The sequence below is a fragment of the Paramormyrops kingsleyae genome, chromosome 7, assembly GCF_048594095.1.
Source record: "Paramormyrops kingsleyae isolate MSU_618 chromosome 7, PKINGS_0.4, whole genome shotgun sequence".
NCBI lineage: Eukaryota > Metazoa > Chordata > Actinopteri > Osteoglossiformes > Mormyridae > Paramormyrops > Paramormyrops kingsleyae.
In genome coordinates, this window is record NC_132803.1 from 8,948,358 (window position 1) to 8,964,712 (window position 16,355).

Genomic DNA, 16,355 nt, shown 5'->3' on the forward strand with positions numbered 1-16,355 from the left:
TCTAATTGCACTTGCAAAAAATGTTGTATGTTTTGATTATTCCTCTATGAAACAGGTTCCCACCAAGTTCAATGCTCTGCTTTTTTTTTTTCTTTTCTTTTTAAATTGGTGTACCGGTTTTTGTATGTGGGGGCGGAGGGACTGTGATTCTCTGTTAAGATTCCATTGACGATTGTGCCTCATTACTGGGACTCAGAGACCGAAATGATCATGTAACCATATAAGGCACAGCTGAACAGTGCCTGTCCCCTCTGACAGTGTGGTGCTTATGTGAGACTCTCACCGAGTACAGGAAGACAAGCCCCCTGCGCCCCTTATCGCGTGCCATAGGGTGGTTCGTAACTGAAGCTGAGTCAGTGCTGGTCACAGCTCAAGTCGAGCCTGCAGAGTCGGATCCATACAGCACATTGAGCTGTGGGTCTGGCCTGCTGACAGGTCTTCTGACCCCTTAGGGCCGCAGGATTCTCTGGTCTCCTCTACTTACTCAGGCATCCAAACTTTGTACTCTGAGACCCAGTCCTCCATGTCTTCATTAGGTTTTTTTTTTTTTCTTTTCTGTAAGTAGGTTTAGAGGTAAAATTTTCAGGTGACTATTTTGTATGGATACACTTCTAAAAAGTGGATGAAGGTGGCAGGGAAAGATTTGGGGGGGGGGTGCAAAAACGGGAGAATGCGGAGGATGGAACCAGGGTGGCAGGGGGCTAGGAGATCACAGTGCATTTGTATAGCAGAGTTGTGGTCTGTTAGTGTCCCCAACTGTTTGCTTAATGGCTAATTATTCCTCATTACATTCCACAGGAAGCACATCACCTTTAACACCTGCTCTTTATCTCTCTCTTCACCCCAGTTGGAGACAAGGTCCCTGCAGACATTCGTCTCACTTCAATCAAGTCTACAACGCTGAGAGTGGACCAGTCCATCCTGACAGGTGATTGGTTGGCTGCTTCCTCACTCATCAGTGCTTCTTTGCTGTCGAACTCTTCTTCCCCTAATAGTCTTGGAGACTCCAGATTTCTCTCGTAACCCCACAAAATATCACGTGAGCATTTCAAGGGTCAGAAGAACAAGGTGAAAGCCCTCCTTCATAAAATGGAATGACAAGCACCTGTCCCTCTCTTTGGGTTCCCTGGCAATGGACTGATAAGGGTAGCTTGCTTAAGGAGTTAATGTGATGTGCAGGTGCCATGTAAATGCATGTATCAGTCTCAATATGATGCTGGCTGACTGTTAAAATATGTAGCTGGAAATAGATGGCAGCTTATTTTTAGAGTGATGTGACGGGCAGATCCCTGTGTGGGTGGTTCATGCTAATCTGTTCATTTTTAGCTTGTTTTCTTTGGTCATGCAAAATTCAGTCCCTGGTCTCCCTGCTACAGCCTCATTGATATGCACCCAGGCAACACCCGTCCGAGTTGCCCCTCTGACACGTTTCTGATTTGCTTTCGCAATCGGTGCCGCCGCTCTCTTGCGTGGACCGATGACGCTGGGATTAGCGCGCTGGCGCGAGGGGAGCGGCCGTCCTCTGTCCCGCTGTGCCGTCAGCGGGAGCCGTGGCTGGGGCCCAGACTCGCACGCTGAGTCACTGCGAAGTCAGGAAGGTTCTTTGGAAGCACAGAATCACATTAGTGCAGGATTCATCCCTTCATTTTATTTGACTCAGATGTGTAATTTTTTGGTATCATAGCATAACATATATAAAAATACTTGCAGCGTCCAGCTCAAAAATATCTGCACAGGCGCATCAGCTGAATAACTGAAACTTCAAGCACTAACTCCACCGCCACATTTGGGGGGGGAGGGGCTTCAGGGAAACCTCCTCCTACTGTGGGAATGACAGGACCATATCCTCTGGGTGACCCAGTATGAACCTGAAACTTTCTCCTCACCACTTCATTCTTGGGATATTCATCTCTCATGACAGACTGTGTGTAGATATACACACACCACTGTTAGAATGTGCTGACGGTCCTGGTCTCTGAGACATGGATGTAAGCAGTCTATGTGAATTTAAGCATGATGTCCTTCAGCATTTCATGGTGTGCTAGTGCCAGAGGGGCATCAGGCTGGCTTGTGCCCACTCTTCACAATCTCCTTTCATCACAACTTTTCAGGAGAGTCCGTGTCTGTCATCAAACATACGGACCCTGTCCCAGACCCCCGTGCGGTCAACCAGGACAAGAAGAACATGCTGTTCTCAGTGAGTATCTGCAGCCCCCCCCAGCCCCTTTCCCAGCCTCTGCTTGCTTCTGCTGTTTTGGCCATTATTGGTAGGAAATAACTCCAAATGAGCCATGATTGGTCCACAAAAACAAGTCCCGCCTCACATTTGAGGGAAGCTCCGCCCAACCCAGTTCCAACTTTCTCTTTTTTTTTATTTCCCCCAGCCTGCAGCTGTCATGAAATACTGATCAGTGCCCTCAGACTTCTGCAGTGTCGTAATTAGCTGTCACACAGCTACGTATGAGAGAAAGTCAGCCATTGAATCAGAGTCCTCAAGCTGGTGTGGGAGACATTAAAGCCCGAGAGTCTCTCTACCAATCACCTGTAGTATCCAGAGGATGAGGGCTGTGAGGTGCTTGCATGCGGCGTGGTACGGCCTGTGCTCTAAAGGCAGCTTATTTCTGCAGCCGAATGCAGAATCCTTCTGAGGTCAGCCTGTATGTATGCAGGCTCTTTTTGCAGATAAAGGACGTTGATATTTGGAAATTTTTTTAGAGGCCGGGTTGCTCATCTCGGGCCCATTGGTCTGCCTTATGGGGTGAGGGCTTCCTGTTCGCGGTATGCTCACTTTAACCCAGATCTGCGTTCGCCCTGCCATCGCTCCGTTCTTACTACGCCTGCTGTGAGCAGAGGCAGCAAAGCACTAGTGAGAGGTTATTACACCTGTTTCTGTGTAACTGTTATTTCACCTGTTGTCCCCCCCCCCCCAGGGCACGAACATCGCCGCAGGCAAGGCGGTGGGTGTTGTGGTGGCCACGGGTGTGAACACTGAGATCGGTAAGATCCGCGACGAGATGGCCTCCACGGAGCAGGAGAAGACGCCGCTGCAGCAGAAGCTGGATGAATTCGGCGAGCAGCTCTCCAAGGTCATCTCGCTCATCTGCATCGCCGTGTGGATCATCAACATCGGCCACTTCAACGACCCGGTCCATGGCGGCTCCTGGATCCGCGGGGCCGTTTACTACTTCAAGATCGCGGTGGCGCTGGCAGTGGCGGCCATCCCAGAGGGCCTGCCCGCCGTCATCACCACCTGCCTGGCGCTGGGCACTCGCCGCATGGCCAAGAAGAATGCCATCGTGCGCAGCCTGCCCTCAGTAGAGACCCTGGGGTGCACCTCTGTCATCTGCTCCGACAAGACGGGCACCCTCACTACCAACCAGATGTCTGTCTGTAGGGTGAGACTCCACCTGTTTGTTGGGGGAGGGGCTAATGTGGCCACACCCCTTTTAAAGAAAATCTTATAATTTAAGCTGTTTGTCACTCGTATATTAGGGTTTGACTATCCTGAACTAGCGATAAGCAGCCTGGGTCACCGAATGATGCACTATGACAGTCCAGAAAGACTTAGAAGCACAAATTGACAGTTGATTAGCTATGTCTGTAATTTGTAATTGGCGTTCGCTTAGCACAGCCTGCAGTCTCTTTACTTGTGGAAAAGGAATCGTTCTGCTGCCATCTGGAACGCCAGGGTGTTTGGTAAACGGGTGCAGATGAATCATTAATTTTGCTGTATGCCTCGCACTTGTTGTCTCTCCATCCCGCTATCCTCGCCGTTCACCTCTCTCCCCCTGCCACTTGCAGCAGTCTGGCTCCTCCTCCACTACTCCCTCCCTTCCCTTTCCTTTTTTTTCCCTCTCATCAGTATTCAGCAGTCAGGTTACTTGCAGTTGTTACATAACCGACCTTGTGTTGGTTGGGCCCTCTTGCTGAAAGGCTGGCTGCCCCCTCATTAGATGGGGGGGGGGGGTGGCTTATTAGACATTGGCAGGATCTGTTGTGCTGCCACCTTTTGAACATCCTTGGAGCTGCTCTGCATTTTGTCTAACTTTAATGTGTGGTTAGCCGTCCTGACGCTCAGTTGCTAATACAGCAGCACAATCTGACTGACCACCTGAGTTGGGGACACACCCCCTGCTGTGGTATGCATTTATCCACCTTGGCTGACGTGGTCATGCTTTGAAGTCCCTTCAGAAGCCATGGGGAGGGCATTTTTTTTCGGTGATGTGGTTCTTTTGTTATATGGGGCATTTCTGCGGCTCGTGAAATATCGTCCATCAGAAGGACCTGCTGACGTTGATTGTGCACTGTTATAATTCCAGTCAGGTGTTCCTGACAGAAGTGTTTGCTTTTGTCAGCCTCACACTGAGACTGCCCCCTCCCCCCACTTCCTCTGGCCTTATAGAGTGGCGGCCATGCTGAAGCGCATCTGGGCAAACTATGGTGTTGTCTGCTGCCACCTAGTGGGTCGGCAGCCCAATAGCATTACATGGTTCTCAGACTGTTTGCTTATTTTCGTCTCAGCCCTTCTTTCTGGGGTCGTTACCAAATCTTAAAAATCCAAAACCGAAACGATGCAGAGAATTTAAGAGTTCAAGTTAGAGTCTGTCTCATGAACCCAATGAACACCTGGGATCGGATTTAGGCACCTGTCCCCCCCGCCCCCTCCATGCTGAAAACCTGCTTTCTTCTTTGTGTTTCTTGCAGATGTTCATCATAGACAAGGTGGAGGGCCAAAGCTGCTCTCTGAGTCAGTTCACAGTGACCGGGTCCACGTACGCCCCCGAGGGGGAAGTGTGAGTATCGCCGCAGCTGGCTGCCCCCCTCCCTCCATCACTCTCTTGTTTTTCTTGGTTTAACTCTGAGTAGATACTGGGCTAACTGGTACAGAGCCTGTCTCTCAGCTTTGGAATCTCTTCTTATGGATACTGGTCTTCTGTCATTTTTCTGCTACCCATCAGAATGTGCTACCTGGAGGGATTGTGCATTCAGAGCCAGTAACATGTAGTGGATCCAAATCTGGAACACCCACCCTGAATTTTGGGCCACCTTACATCAGCCTATATTGTAGGATTACAGTTGAGGGATTGTGGTTATTGTCCATGTACTGAAGAAAATTAAAATGTAATTATGAATAATTTCACTAATGCAAGGTACATGCGTGCCTGTTTTTGTGAACTAAAATAATGCTAGTTGGTTTGCATTCATTGATTTCCATATTTATGATGAATTCAGTGTCATCTTACAAAACTGGAGAACTATTTGGCTACTTTGTTGCGAATCAGTAACAGTCATCTGTACTTGCATCGAATATTCCTCTTGATGTGGTTTTTGTTTTCAGCATTTCACTAACCACCATCATGAGAAGAGAACTTCATCTCACAGTAGGGCTGCTCGATATCACATAGCAATATAATTGCAATTATATGGCACATGTGCAATAATCACTAGGGCTTTAGATGACAGGTGTTAACATTTGGGTGGATGCCAGCTTTTTGGTACTATACAGATGTTTGCTTATGCCCACAATTTGATAAGCAGATTAGTAGTGCACCTAAAATTAGTCATCTATGAATTCAGCATATCCTTATCTTTAGTAAACTTGTGGGACTTTAAACTGCAAAGTTCCACCACGACACCCAATTATTTTTGTTTTTGCTATCTTATGGGCATCTCAGTATGCATCTCAATATTTTAGGCATACTCTTAATCTGCCCGTAAGTAAACATCCATATAGTACCAAAAAAATGGCATCCGGACACATGTTTCACCCATCATCTAAAGCAGTGTTTCTCAAGCTAGTCCTTGGGGAGCCCCAGATGGTCCAAGTCGCTTCCTCCCAACTTTCAGGGTACTGGGAGAGAACAAAAAATGTGGACCATCTAGAGGGGGCTGAGGACTGATTTGAGAAACACTGATCTAAAGCCCTGGTCATTATTGTGCATGTTCCATATAATCACGAGTACATCGCGCTGTGATATCATGCAGCCCTACGTCACAGCATGTTCTGTGTATGGTAGCAGAATCTGATATGGCAACAAAAAAAACAGTTATGACCACTGACAGCTACTGTGGGTGTCGACTTTATAAATAGACTAAAGGAGGTGTTTAACATCAGACAGGTTTCTACTAGATCTAACTACTTGGACCGTGTTTGCTAGCTAGCCTCTGGTAGCTACTAACATTGCACCGTAATGCAACCAACTAGCGTTTTTGTTCCACTGTAATTGAACATAAACTGCACTTAAAATTCCTTCTTCAGCTGTTCATTTGGAAATCAAAAATAAAACGAGGTCTAATGTGACAGTGTAGGTTCAAATGTGACATCAATATTGTAGTATCTACAGCTCAGCACATCAATGTGACATCATCTAGTATCTTCAGTATTTTAAAAGAAAGTGCCTAATGTCATGGTGGCATCATCTGTCAATGGAAGGAAATTCTGACAGGGCAGCAAAAACTGACAAGACTCCAGGACCTGAACACCAGATAAGCTGTTCCATGGTACCCTGGTATTAAAAACCAACACTAAAATGTACAGATATGTATGATCTTATTGGCAGATATCAGAATGGCGTTCCTGTGAAGTGCTCAAAGTACGATGCCTTGGTGGAGATGGCCACGATCTGTGCCCTGTGCAACGACTCCTCTCTGGACTACAACGAGGTGCGAGTCAGGTCTGAGCGCCGATATGAAGTCGGAGCAACTCTTAGCATGTCTCACAAGAACAATCTGCTCATCAGTGATTGGTTCAAAGCATCCGGATGGGATTAGTTCCGCTGCAAAATGATTGGTTGTTAAAACCGAACTAAAGAGAGGGTGTGTGTTCCTCAGGTCAAGGGCGTATACGAGAAGGTGGGTGAAGCAACAGAAACTGCCCTCACCTGCCTAGTGGAGAAGATGAACGTATTTGACACTGACCTCAAAGGCATGACCAAGATTGAGAGGGCCAATGCATGCAACTCGGTGAGTGCTTCGCCTGCAGTCCTTGGGGATGGTGCTTTCAGCCCATTTAAGTGTTTAAATGGTGAAGGCAGAGCTTTCTTCTGTGTCTATGCAATGGTTCAGTTTGGAACTAAATTTGCCCCCTTTTCTGTAATGACTTTTTCTGTCAGCCTTTTTTTTCTCTTGTGCTTCAAATTTGACTGAAAATTTATAGTTTTTCAAAAATGGATTGTTGTCAGGTGGTAAAACAACTGATGAAGAAGGACTTCACCTTGGAGTTCTCCAGGGACAGGAAGTCCATGTCTGTCTACTGCACCCCCAACAAAGCGCGCTCCTCTGTGGGCAAGATGTTCGTTAAGGTACTGTGAATCCCTTGCCTAGACCATGGCAGTTTCAAAGGCTGCGACCTCAAACCTGAAGTGGCTGATGATCGCACTGTCAACCAGAGTTACACCATGCTATAACTGTCCCCATAACAAGCAGAACCCATCTACTGAAAGCATCTTGTCTTTCTCGTTGGGGGTTCTTATGTGGTTGATGGCATAGACGGGTGTGAAATATTCATGTCCTGTTTCGGGAACAGGACGGGTCTTTGAGTAGGTTCTCATTCTGAGCATTGACACCTCCTAGGGTGCACCAGAGGGAGTGATCGACAGGTGTACCCACATCCGGGTGGGTAGCGACAAGGTGCTTCTGACCCAGGGCATCAAGGACAAGATCCTGTCGGTGATCCGGGAGTACGGAACCGGCCGGGACACGCTACGCTGCCTGGCGCTGGCCACCCGTGACAATCCTCCGCGCAAGGAAGCCATGGTGCTGGAGGATTGTGCTCGCTTCACGGAGTACGAGGTGGGGGTCTGAGCGCAGGACTGATCTCTGCCTGGTAGCATGGGAGTGGGGGGCGTCTTGTTGTGGTCTGAGGTGGTTTTGTGCACTAAGTGTTTCAGCCAAGCCTTTTGTGCCCATAACCCTCAACCCATAAACTGTTCCGCCCAGCAGATCCCTAATTTACCTTCCTGGTGAGAGGTCTGGCGTTAAGAAATCATGAAACATGAACCTGTATGCCTTGAAAGTTGTGTGGTTGCAGCTGTGCAGCTCTGAGTTGAGGGTAGTACACAGATGCATGCTGGGTAACAGAGTTCTATATTGAAACTATAAACTAGGAGCACCCCTATGAGTCTAAACATTGCATCATTTTTTATAGTCCAGGCATGTGTGAGTTAGTGGTGCTCAGGTTTGTGGGTGTTGCTGGTAAACTGGAAGGAAGTTTCCATAGTTACATGTAACCCGACTCCCCGCAGACGGACCTGACCTTCGTCGGCTGCGTGGGCATGTTGGACCCGCCGCGGTCGGAGGTGGCAGCCTCCATCAAGCTGTGCCGGCTGGCCGGAATCCGGGTCATCATGATCACTGGGGACAACAAGGGCACCGCGGTGGCCATCTGCCGGCGCATCGGCATCTTCGGCGAGGACGAGCATGTGGGCGACATGGCGTTCACGGGCCGCGAGTTCGATGACCTGTCGCCGCAGGCGCAGCGAGAGGCTGTGCTCAAGGCGCGCTGCTTCGCCCGTGTGGAGCCTTCCCACAAGTCCAAGATCGTGGAATTCCTGCAGTCCTATGACGAGATCACCGCCATGGTGAGCCGCCCAGCCGTACATGGGGAAACGGAACTGCATTCGTGTACGAGGATCACATGTCCTGTCCACGGTGCCCCTGCCTCACATGCCGTTCTCCGGTGTAGGTTCTTGGCCGCCACAAACCTTCACGAGTGTTGGCTTAGTTGGAACAATAGACTGAATTTCTCTCTGCTGTAAAATGCATCCAGCTTATCGAGACCGAATGAAAAGTCCCAGGAAGCCAATCTGCTCATGACGGAGTTTCACGCCCCTCCGTGCAGTTGCTAATCTCCTGGCTTTGCGCTCCATGTTCCCTGGTAGACAGGCGATGGCGTGAATGACGCCCCCGCCCTGAAGAAGGCGGAGATCGGCATCGCCATGGGCTCCGGCACTGCCGTGGCCAAGACCGCCTCCGAGATGGTGCTGGCCGACGACAACTTCGCCACCATCGTGGCGGCCGTGGAGGAGGGCAGGGCCATCTACAACAACATGAAGCAGTTCATCCGCTACCTCATCTCCTCCAACGTGGGCGAGGTCGTCTGGTGAGATCCCTCAACAAACGCCTCTTCCTTCTGCAAAATTATTGGGTTTAGGTTCTGTGCTGAGCTGTAGCACTCAGGCCGACTATGCCTGGGTGCTGAAGGTTGGCTGCCGATATGTCCTGTTCGAGCAGTATTTTAAATGTTTGCTGTTGTATGGATAGTGAAACTGCAATGAGAGTGGGACTTGGCTGAGGAGAGCGCTGTTTTGAGAGGATTGTCTCTATGGTGACAGCATCTTCCTGACGGCGGCCCTGGGCTTCCCCGAGGCCCTCATCCCCGTGCAGCTGCTTTGGGTGAACCTGGTGACTGATGGCCTGCCCGCCACCGCCCTGGGCTTCAACCCCCCTGACCTGGACATCATGAACAGGCCCCCCCGCAATGCTCGTGAGCCCCTCATCTCAGGCTGGCTCTTCTTCAGATACCTGGCCATTGGAGGTAATCTTCCTGTCTGGGTGCTTGGTGCGAGATGTTTGTGTTGAAGTTTTCACTCCTGTATCCTTTTCTTTCCCCATTCCTATTCTATGTCCACATTCCCCTTCTCGCTTCCTATGTGTTACAGCACCCCCTGCTGGTAGGCAGCGGTAATCCATGTTTGTGCTTCTACATTTTTTTTAATTTTTTTTATTCACTCCCAGGGTATGTGGGTGCTGCCACAGTGGGTGCTGCTGCTTGGTGGTTCATTGCTGCTGAGGATGGGCCCAGGATCACCTTTTACCAGCTGGTATGTTGGGTGCCCCCCCTCCTCCCCATAATGGCTACAATCTCTGTACTGAGCCAGAGAATTCATGCATGGTTGTTGAATATAACCCACAGTCGCTACCCGTCCCGTTTCAGAGCCACTTCCTGCAGTGTAACCCAGAGAATTCCGAGTTCAAGGGCCTGGACTGCAGGCTGTTTGAGTCACCCTATCCCATGACCATGGCCCTGTCTGTGCTGGTGACCATCGAGATGTGCAATGCTCTCAACAGGTTGGTGTAGAAGGTGGGGGGGGCCACCTGAAGTGCTTCAGAGTCAGAGGTCAGACTGTGGAAAATTAAGGAAGTCCTATCAAGCACCAAATTAAGCAGCAAGTTTACTTGTTGTATTACTGCTTGGGATCTGAGTGATTCAGCCAGATGATGCTGACCTTGAAATGACCTTCAGAGTGGGTTCTAGCTTGTGTGCCCGTGTGTGTTTTGGCAGCCTGTCGGAGAACCAGTCCCTGCTGCGTATGCCCCCCTGGGAGAACGTGTGGCTGCTGGGCGCCATCTGCCTTTCCATGTCCCTGCACTTCCTCATCCTCTACGTAGAGCCGCTGCCGGTAAGGTCTCACCTGTGGATCCGTGCCGACGGTTGTGTGGCCGGGGCAGTTGGGTGCTGAAGGGGCCCTACTGAAACGCCACCACACACCTATGTACATTGCTATGTATGCATGATGGTTAACCCCATTCAGCTGTATGCATTTGAAGACCTGTAACAGTGTGTATGAGGTGTAATGTAGTTCCGTATCTGAGTATAGTTCAAGTAAAATGTAAAAAGCTTTTTAAAATGCTACTTTTTAGCAGGGTCACACAATTTTGATATCAAGCAGTGTTTCACAACCAGAGCTGCAGGTGTTTCACAACCAGAGCTGCAGGTGTTTCACAACCAGAGCTGCAGGTGTTTCACAACCAGAGCTGCAGGTGTTTCACAACCAGAGCTGCAGGTGTTTCACAACCAGAGCTGCAGGTGTTTCACAACCAGAGCTGCAGGTGTTTCACAACCAGAGATGCAGGTGGTCCACGTTTTGCTTCCACACAGCTCCTGGTAGCAAAAACGTGGACCATCTGACGGTCCCCAAGAACCAGTTTGCGAACCTTTTAAAGCCTATTAGGAGCTTTCACACTGAAGTTCCAGAACTCGGTACCTGTTTGCACGTTGCTAGGCTGCCCGTACGGGGAACTTTCGTAGTTCCTGGCTGCTTGTCTGCCTGTTTATCACTTTCACGCCACACGAGAGAAACTGGGACCTTCAGGCTAAATTAGCATGGGACATGCAAAAAGTTCATAGGTTAAACCTCAAACAGTTTCATATGAAAGTACAACCCCCACCCTAAAACAATGGAGGATGAACAAGTCATTTGTTAGACATATGGGGGTTGGGGATTGGTGGCAATCAAGGCAGGACACAGCCTTTTATTTACATTTTACTTGTATGACAGTGACACAATCACGATTCTTTATTAAATCTGGCTAGCAAATCACTCTTATTTATTCAGTGTGTGGGGGGGCGGAGATTAAGTAAAATTATCTTTGGCAAGTTTGGCACTGGTGAAATTAGAGAAAAGTATTACGGTAGTTAGCATTCAAAGTTTCTGATGCTGCTACATGGAGACTCGCAAAAAAGTGTTTATTAATGCATTAAATGTGGTTGTGGAACAAAAGTATTCTATCTTCAGTTTCTGCTCCACTCCTACCATCATTTCCTCACATTTCCACATAACTTTTAAAGGGAACGCTGGTGCTTGTGGTCAAACTATCAGCCAGCTATCCCTGTAAGTGCCGCCTCAGTAGTTTGTGTATGAATGAAAAGTACCTTTTCTGGAGTAGGTACTAAAAAGGGTTCTGGAACTGCCTCCAAGGAACTATAATCGGGCCCAGTTCCTGTGACGTGAAGATGACAGAAGTTCCTGGTTCTGGGAATGGTTCTAGTTCCTGAAAAAAGTTCCTGTGGTGTGAACACGTCAGTCGTCAGCATGTTAACAGCACACCCTGTCTCCCCTCCCACCCCACCCAGATCATTTTCCAGATCACCCCTCTGAACACCACTCAGTGGCTGATGGTGCTGAAGATCTCTATGCCCGTCATCCTGCTGGACGAGCTGCTCAAATTTGCAGCCCGTAACTACCTGGAGCCTGGTAAAGAGTTGGAGAAGCCAGCCAAGGGCTGCTCACTCTCCAGCTGGACCCAGGGCATCTCCTGGCCCTTTGTGATCTTCACCTTCCCCCTGGTGCTCTGGATCTACAGTACCGACACTAACCTGTCCGACTTGTTCTGGTCTTGACTGACATAAGTGTGTGGTTCTCTGCTGTGTGTGTGTGCGTGTGTGTGTCTGTATGCGTGTGTGTGTTTCCATGCACGTTAGGGTGGCAATTAACATGCACCCAAATGCTTAAAAATAATAATAAACTAATTGGTAATAGGGCAAAACAAGAGCCCTGTTGATATTGTACATGTAAGCATCCCATCGCTTAAGGGCGTTTTGATTTCATTTTGAGAATTTGTTCCTGTTTTGTTTTGTTTTTGGTATTGCCTTTTTAAATTGGTATTTTATAATCTGGGATTATGATTTGTCCTATTACCTGACATCTTGTTTCAGAACAACTGTAGTAGCCCCTTTACATACAGGTAACATATTTAAAAATTGTCCAATGAAATGTACAGAAATGTTAACACTATTTTATGCATTTTTTTTGTAGTTTTGGAAGGGAGGAAAGGGTGGAGTGACTGAACAGAAATGTTTACGGTTGTCTTTGGTCTGAGTTTTGAATTCTTAAAGTTTATGGATAAACGATGGAGAAACCAGTGGTGATTTTCGGAATGGATGTTTTGAATGCATCAACTAAAAAAGGAAAGGTTTCCTCACACGAATGCTGCATGCTTTCTGTTCCTGCATGAATGAACTTGTGCGTTTTCATCCAATCAGATGTTTTTCAAAGTGCCCCCCCCCCACTGTGCTTATTTTCACACTTCTCACTTTAAGCCAGTTTTTTTTTTCTGCACTAGGCAGAACGCAGCTACCTCAGTTCAATATGGCTCATTCCTCGCCCCCACCCCTCCCCCCCTCAGCCATGGAGAAACTGGCTCTCATTGCGTTTCATCCGATATGTGCTGCAGGAGGTCTGCCCCCCCCCACTGCTTGTGCAGAAAAAAAAGGTTGTCCTTGCTCATGGTTTAAAATGGGCTCCTGTATGTTCTCATCTGTTTATTTTCATTCCCCCTTGGGCGGGGGGGGTGGCAAGGGTTAGATTCAAAAGCGTCTCATTGAAAATGTCAGTGTCCACCATTGAAACAACATGAACACAACGCATCTCCGCCTTTCCCTGTCCACCCCCCCCGCCCTTTCTAAGTGTACCCTTCGGCTTGGGACCGAAGGGTCTTATTTGTGATTGTTTCTTTAAGGAATCATACGTGCATTTATATATATCTATACTTGAATATACATTGATACATACTGATTGTTCAATCAGCAGAGCACAAAGTTAACTCTGGGCCAGTCCGGGCTCGGTGCCCTTCTCCAGGTCGAAAGTATGCCAGCCGTGTGGTAGAGCAGTCTGTAAATCTGTACATACTACATTTCACCAAATAGTACAGTACCTGTTTATAGGAGTCTTGGGGCATCTGTGCCACCCCGTTACACCCTCCCCTAAGGCAGGGGTCAGACCACCTCAGACCACCTTGCATGCCCTGTGCCGGCGCCCTTCCGGGAGATTTCTCCAGTGGGATTTCCTTAACCCAGGCTACCTGTGCTCTTTCCCTTCAATGCTTTCCAGTGAGATCCCTTAAGAGTGAGTACCCCCTTCTGGCATGCCCCCCCCCCCCAAAACACACACCAGAGCTTCAATCACTCCAGCGCCCCCACCCTCACCAGAACCCTGTCTGACTTGCCCTCCTAGTCCCCCCCCCCCCCAGTGGTTTACCGGGAAGCCATCTTTGATTTGAATCTGCTTTTTAAGATGTAACACTGTAAGGATACATGCTTGGTTTTAGTTGTGCTCGAGCCCCAAAAGTCCACCTGCTTGAGCTGAGGGGCTAGATGGGAGCAGGTGCCTCTTACGGCACTTGTCTCTGTGTGGAATACTTAAGTTCACCCCGAATGTGCAGTAAGCCATGTATCTGGCTTAGTTTAAACACTCAATAAGGCCATGAATCCGAAATCCCCTGAGTTATGGACAGGATTTGTGTTGTGTAGTTTACATAGCATTTTAGATTCATGGGACATTCATATCAAAACATGTTATAATACTAACACAGGGCAAGCCACGTTTCCACATGCTACCATTAATTCTATATCACTCTCCCATGTTATGGGCTGACCCAAGCACAGCTAGTAGTTTCCAACAGGCTGATTATGTATCTCAGACCAATTCATCCATACCTGTCCCTTTTCCTCGTTTCATGTCTTCATTTCTGACTCTGCTTTCCTTTCTCTCTCACCTTCTCCCCACAGCCAAGGCCTTGTAATCCACCTCCCTCCACTAGAACCATTTGCAGAAACTGTAAGGTTTTTGTTTTTGTTTGGTGCACGTGTTCGGGCAGCTCCACCTCTACAAAAGGCCTGCATGTAACAATGAGCGAAGAAATCGGAAATGTACCTACATTTAATATGCGTGTTTTAAAATGACCAAGAAAAAGAATACTGTGAGGTAGGGAAGATGTTTAAAGGACAAAATGCGTCAGCTAGAGAAATAAATGTTATCCTGTATGTGTAATCACAGTCCCTGGAGATCGTTGCGGCATGGAGGCAAACGCGCTTGCCCTTCGCCTTCGAGTCGAGATCTAAGGAGTTTTCATGCCACCTTTTTAAGATTCTTCTGTGTAAAATGTCATAGTTTTATATAAATGTATAATATACCATAATGCATGTTCTGCAGTTGTAAGTAGCTGAAATATTTTAGCAGAGTTTCTACATTAAAATAGCTATGTACAAATATCGCTCAGCTCAAGTAGAACAAATTCTCCTTTAGATACAAGCGGGCAACCATAATGACACCGGTCAGTTCCATAATCAGATACTTTTCCTAAGGAAATCTTTTTTAGAGGTGTGCAAAATGACGAAGTAGACCTTTTTGTTTTGTTTTGCACTGTAATAATGTAACTTATTTAAATAAGGCGCTGCGGTGCGGTGGAACTGTGATGCGTCCGTCTCGAAAGGAGCAGTCCGGCCCTTTAACACCGCGTCCGAACCATGACCTATTGTATATACCAGCGACTGTTCATTTCCGTGCTGACGATTGTAACATGCATCACATGAAACGTGGTTTCAGGTAAATAAACCAATTAAACATGACTCTGCATGTATTTTCTGTGTCATGTGCTGTACAGGCAGCCTTGAATCTGCGTCTAGAATCGTGAGACATACAGGTGAAGTTACCAAGGAATTAGTACTGAAATTATACTTCGGACGCTCCAACTGAATGACGGCCATGTAGCGTTCTTAATACTTTAAATTATGAGATGCTTAAATAACCGTGAGAATGTGGGTCCTTATTTTTAGTGGAAGTAGAAAGTATACCGTGTTTGGGTGAATTTCGTTTACTCTTGAATTTTATCTCTGGCGAGGTGCGCATGCGCACACGATGAACCAAGTACAATTTGAAGGCTATTTTTTATGTTACTCTTAATGACGGGTTCCTTGCGTCCTGTTTCATACGTTAACTTCCTTTTCGGGGTTTAATAATCGTGAAATGAAGCTAAGGATAGTAAATGTTTTGCCAGTGATATACGTTTACTAAAATTGTGATATTTGTACGTGCAAATATTTCCCCGAGAAATTGACCCAAAATACAAAATGTATGCACTGTTTCACAAAATCAGTCACTGTGCCTTTACGTTGGTTTCTCTTGGCTTCGCAATATAACCTTTCTAAAATTCTTTTAACTTACTTTGTTTTCAAAGTGCGTGGATACATGAATGAAAAGTATGAACGTTAGTGAGTATAACTACCCCAAATATAGAGTAACCTCATGTACTATTACAGGTAACCTCTTTGCCCAGCAACTCCGGTTTTAATGGGTCTTTCTGCTGCTGTGCGGTGCGTTGCAAATGTATCAGATTTTCCTGCATTACATGTGATACCGACCTTCTTCCTGTCTGTGTTTAATTGAAAACTCAGTCTCTGAGTACATTTTCAAAGTCAAAATCAATTATTTGTCAGCAAATCGTTAGAAGAAAATCAAAAACCGAAAAATACGTATCAATGTCTGGTGGAGCTGCCTTTTGCTTCAATAACAGCTCTGATGCAGAGAGGTCTTTAGGGGTTTGCAATGGAAATACTAGCAAGAAGAATGAATTACAAATGATATATATACACAATCAAACCTCATTGTTCTACAGAGGGTTCAGCACTTTTGCAAGGCACTGTAGGCAAGTGACTCTAGCTTGTGTCCAGTCACTTTGAAAGGAGGGAATTCATGTGCTTTTACACTGGTATGTGTTTTCTCTAAGTGATATTTCCCTCTAAGAGACTAAGTACTTTCTCTCTTCTGATTAACATGCAGGTTTACTTATGGCATCTA

The 16,355-nt window shown here is 47.3% G+C and overlaps 1 protein-coding gene across 1 annotated transcript in view; it reads left to right on the forward strand.

Annotated features, from left to right (window-relative positions):
• atp2a2b (ATPase sarcoplasmic/endoplasmic reticulum Ca2+ transporting 2b) overlaps window positions 1-15,127 on the forward strand; it is a 31,374-nt gene extending 16,247 nt beyond the window's left edge. Inside the window, exons 6-21 of the mRNA XM_023808641.2 lie at window positions 848-928; window positions 2,112-2,197; window positions 2,931-3,395; window positions 4,705-4,793; window positions 6,561-6,663; window positions 6,832-6,963; window positions 7,182-7,301; window positions 7,573-7,791; window positions 8,244-8,579; window positions 8,880-9,100; window positions 9,333-9,535; window positions 9,736-9,821; window positions 9,935-10,068; window positions 10,283-10,400; window positions 11,855-13,625; window positions 14,288-15,127. Of these exons, the coding sequence (XP_023664409.1) occupies window positions 848-928; window positions 2,112-2,197; window positions 2,931-3,395; window positions 4,705-4,793; window positions 6,561-6,663; window positions 6,832-6,963; window positions 7,182-7,301; window positions 7,573-7,791; window positions 8,244-8,579; window positions 8,880-9,100; window positions 9,333-9,535; window positions 9,736-9,821; window positions 9,935-10,068; window positions 10,283-10,400; window positions 11,855-12,121 (2,660 nt within the window). The 3' untranslated portion in view covers window positions 12,122-13,625; window positions 14,288-15,127. The remainder of the gene's footprint in view (window positions 1-847; window positions 929-2,111; window positions 2,198-2,930; window positions 3,396-4,704; window positions 4,794-6,560; window positions 6,664-6,831; window positions 6,964-7,181; window positions 7,302-7,572; window positions 7,792-8,243; window positions 8,580-8,879; window positions 9,101-9,332; window positions 9,536-9,735; window positions 9,822-9,934; window positions 10,069-10,282; window positions 10,401-11,854; window positions 13,626-14,287) is intronic.
• The last annotated feature ends 1,228 nt before the right edge of the window (window positions 15,128-16,355 follow it).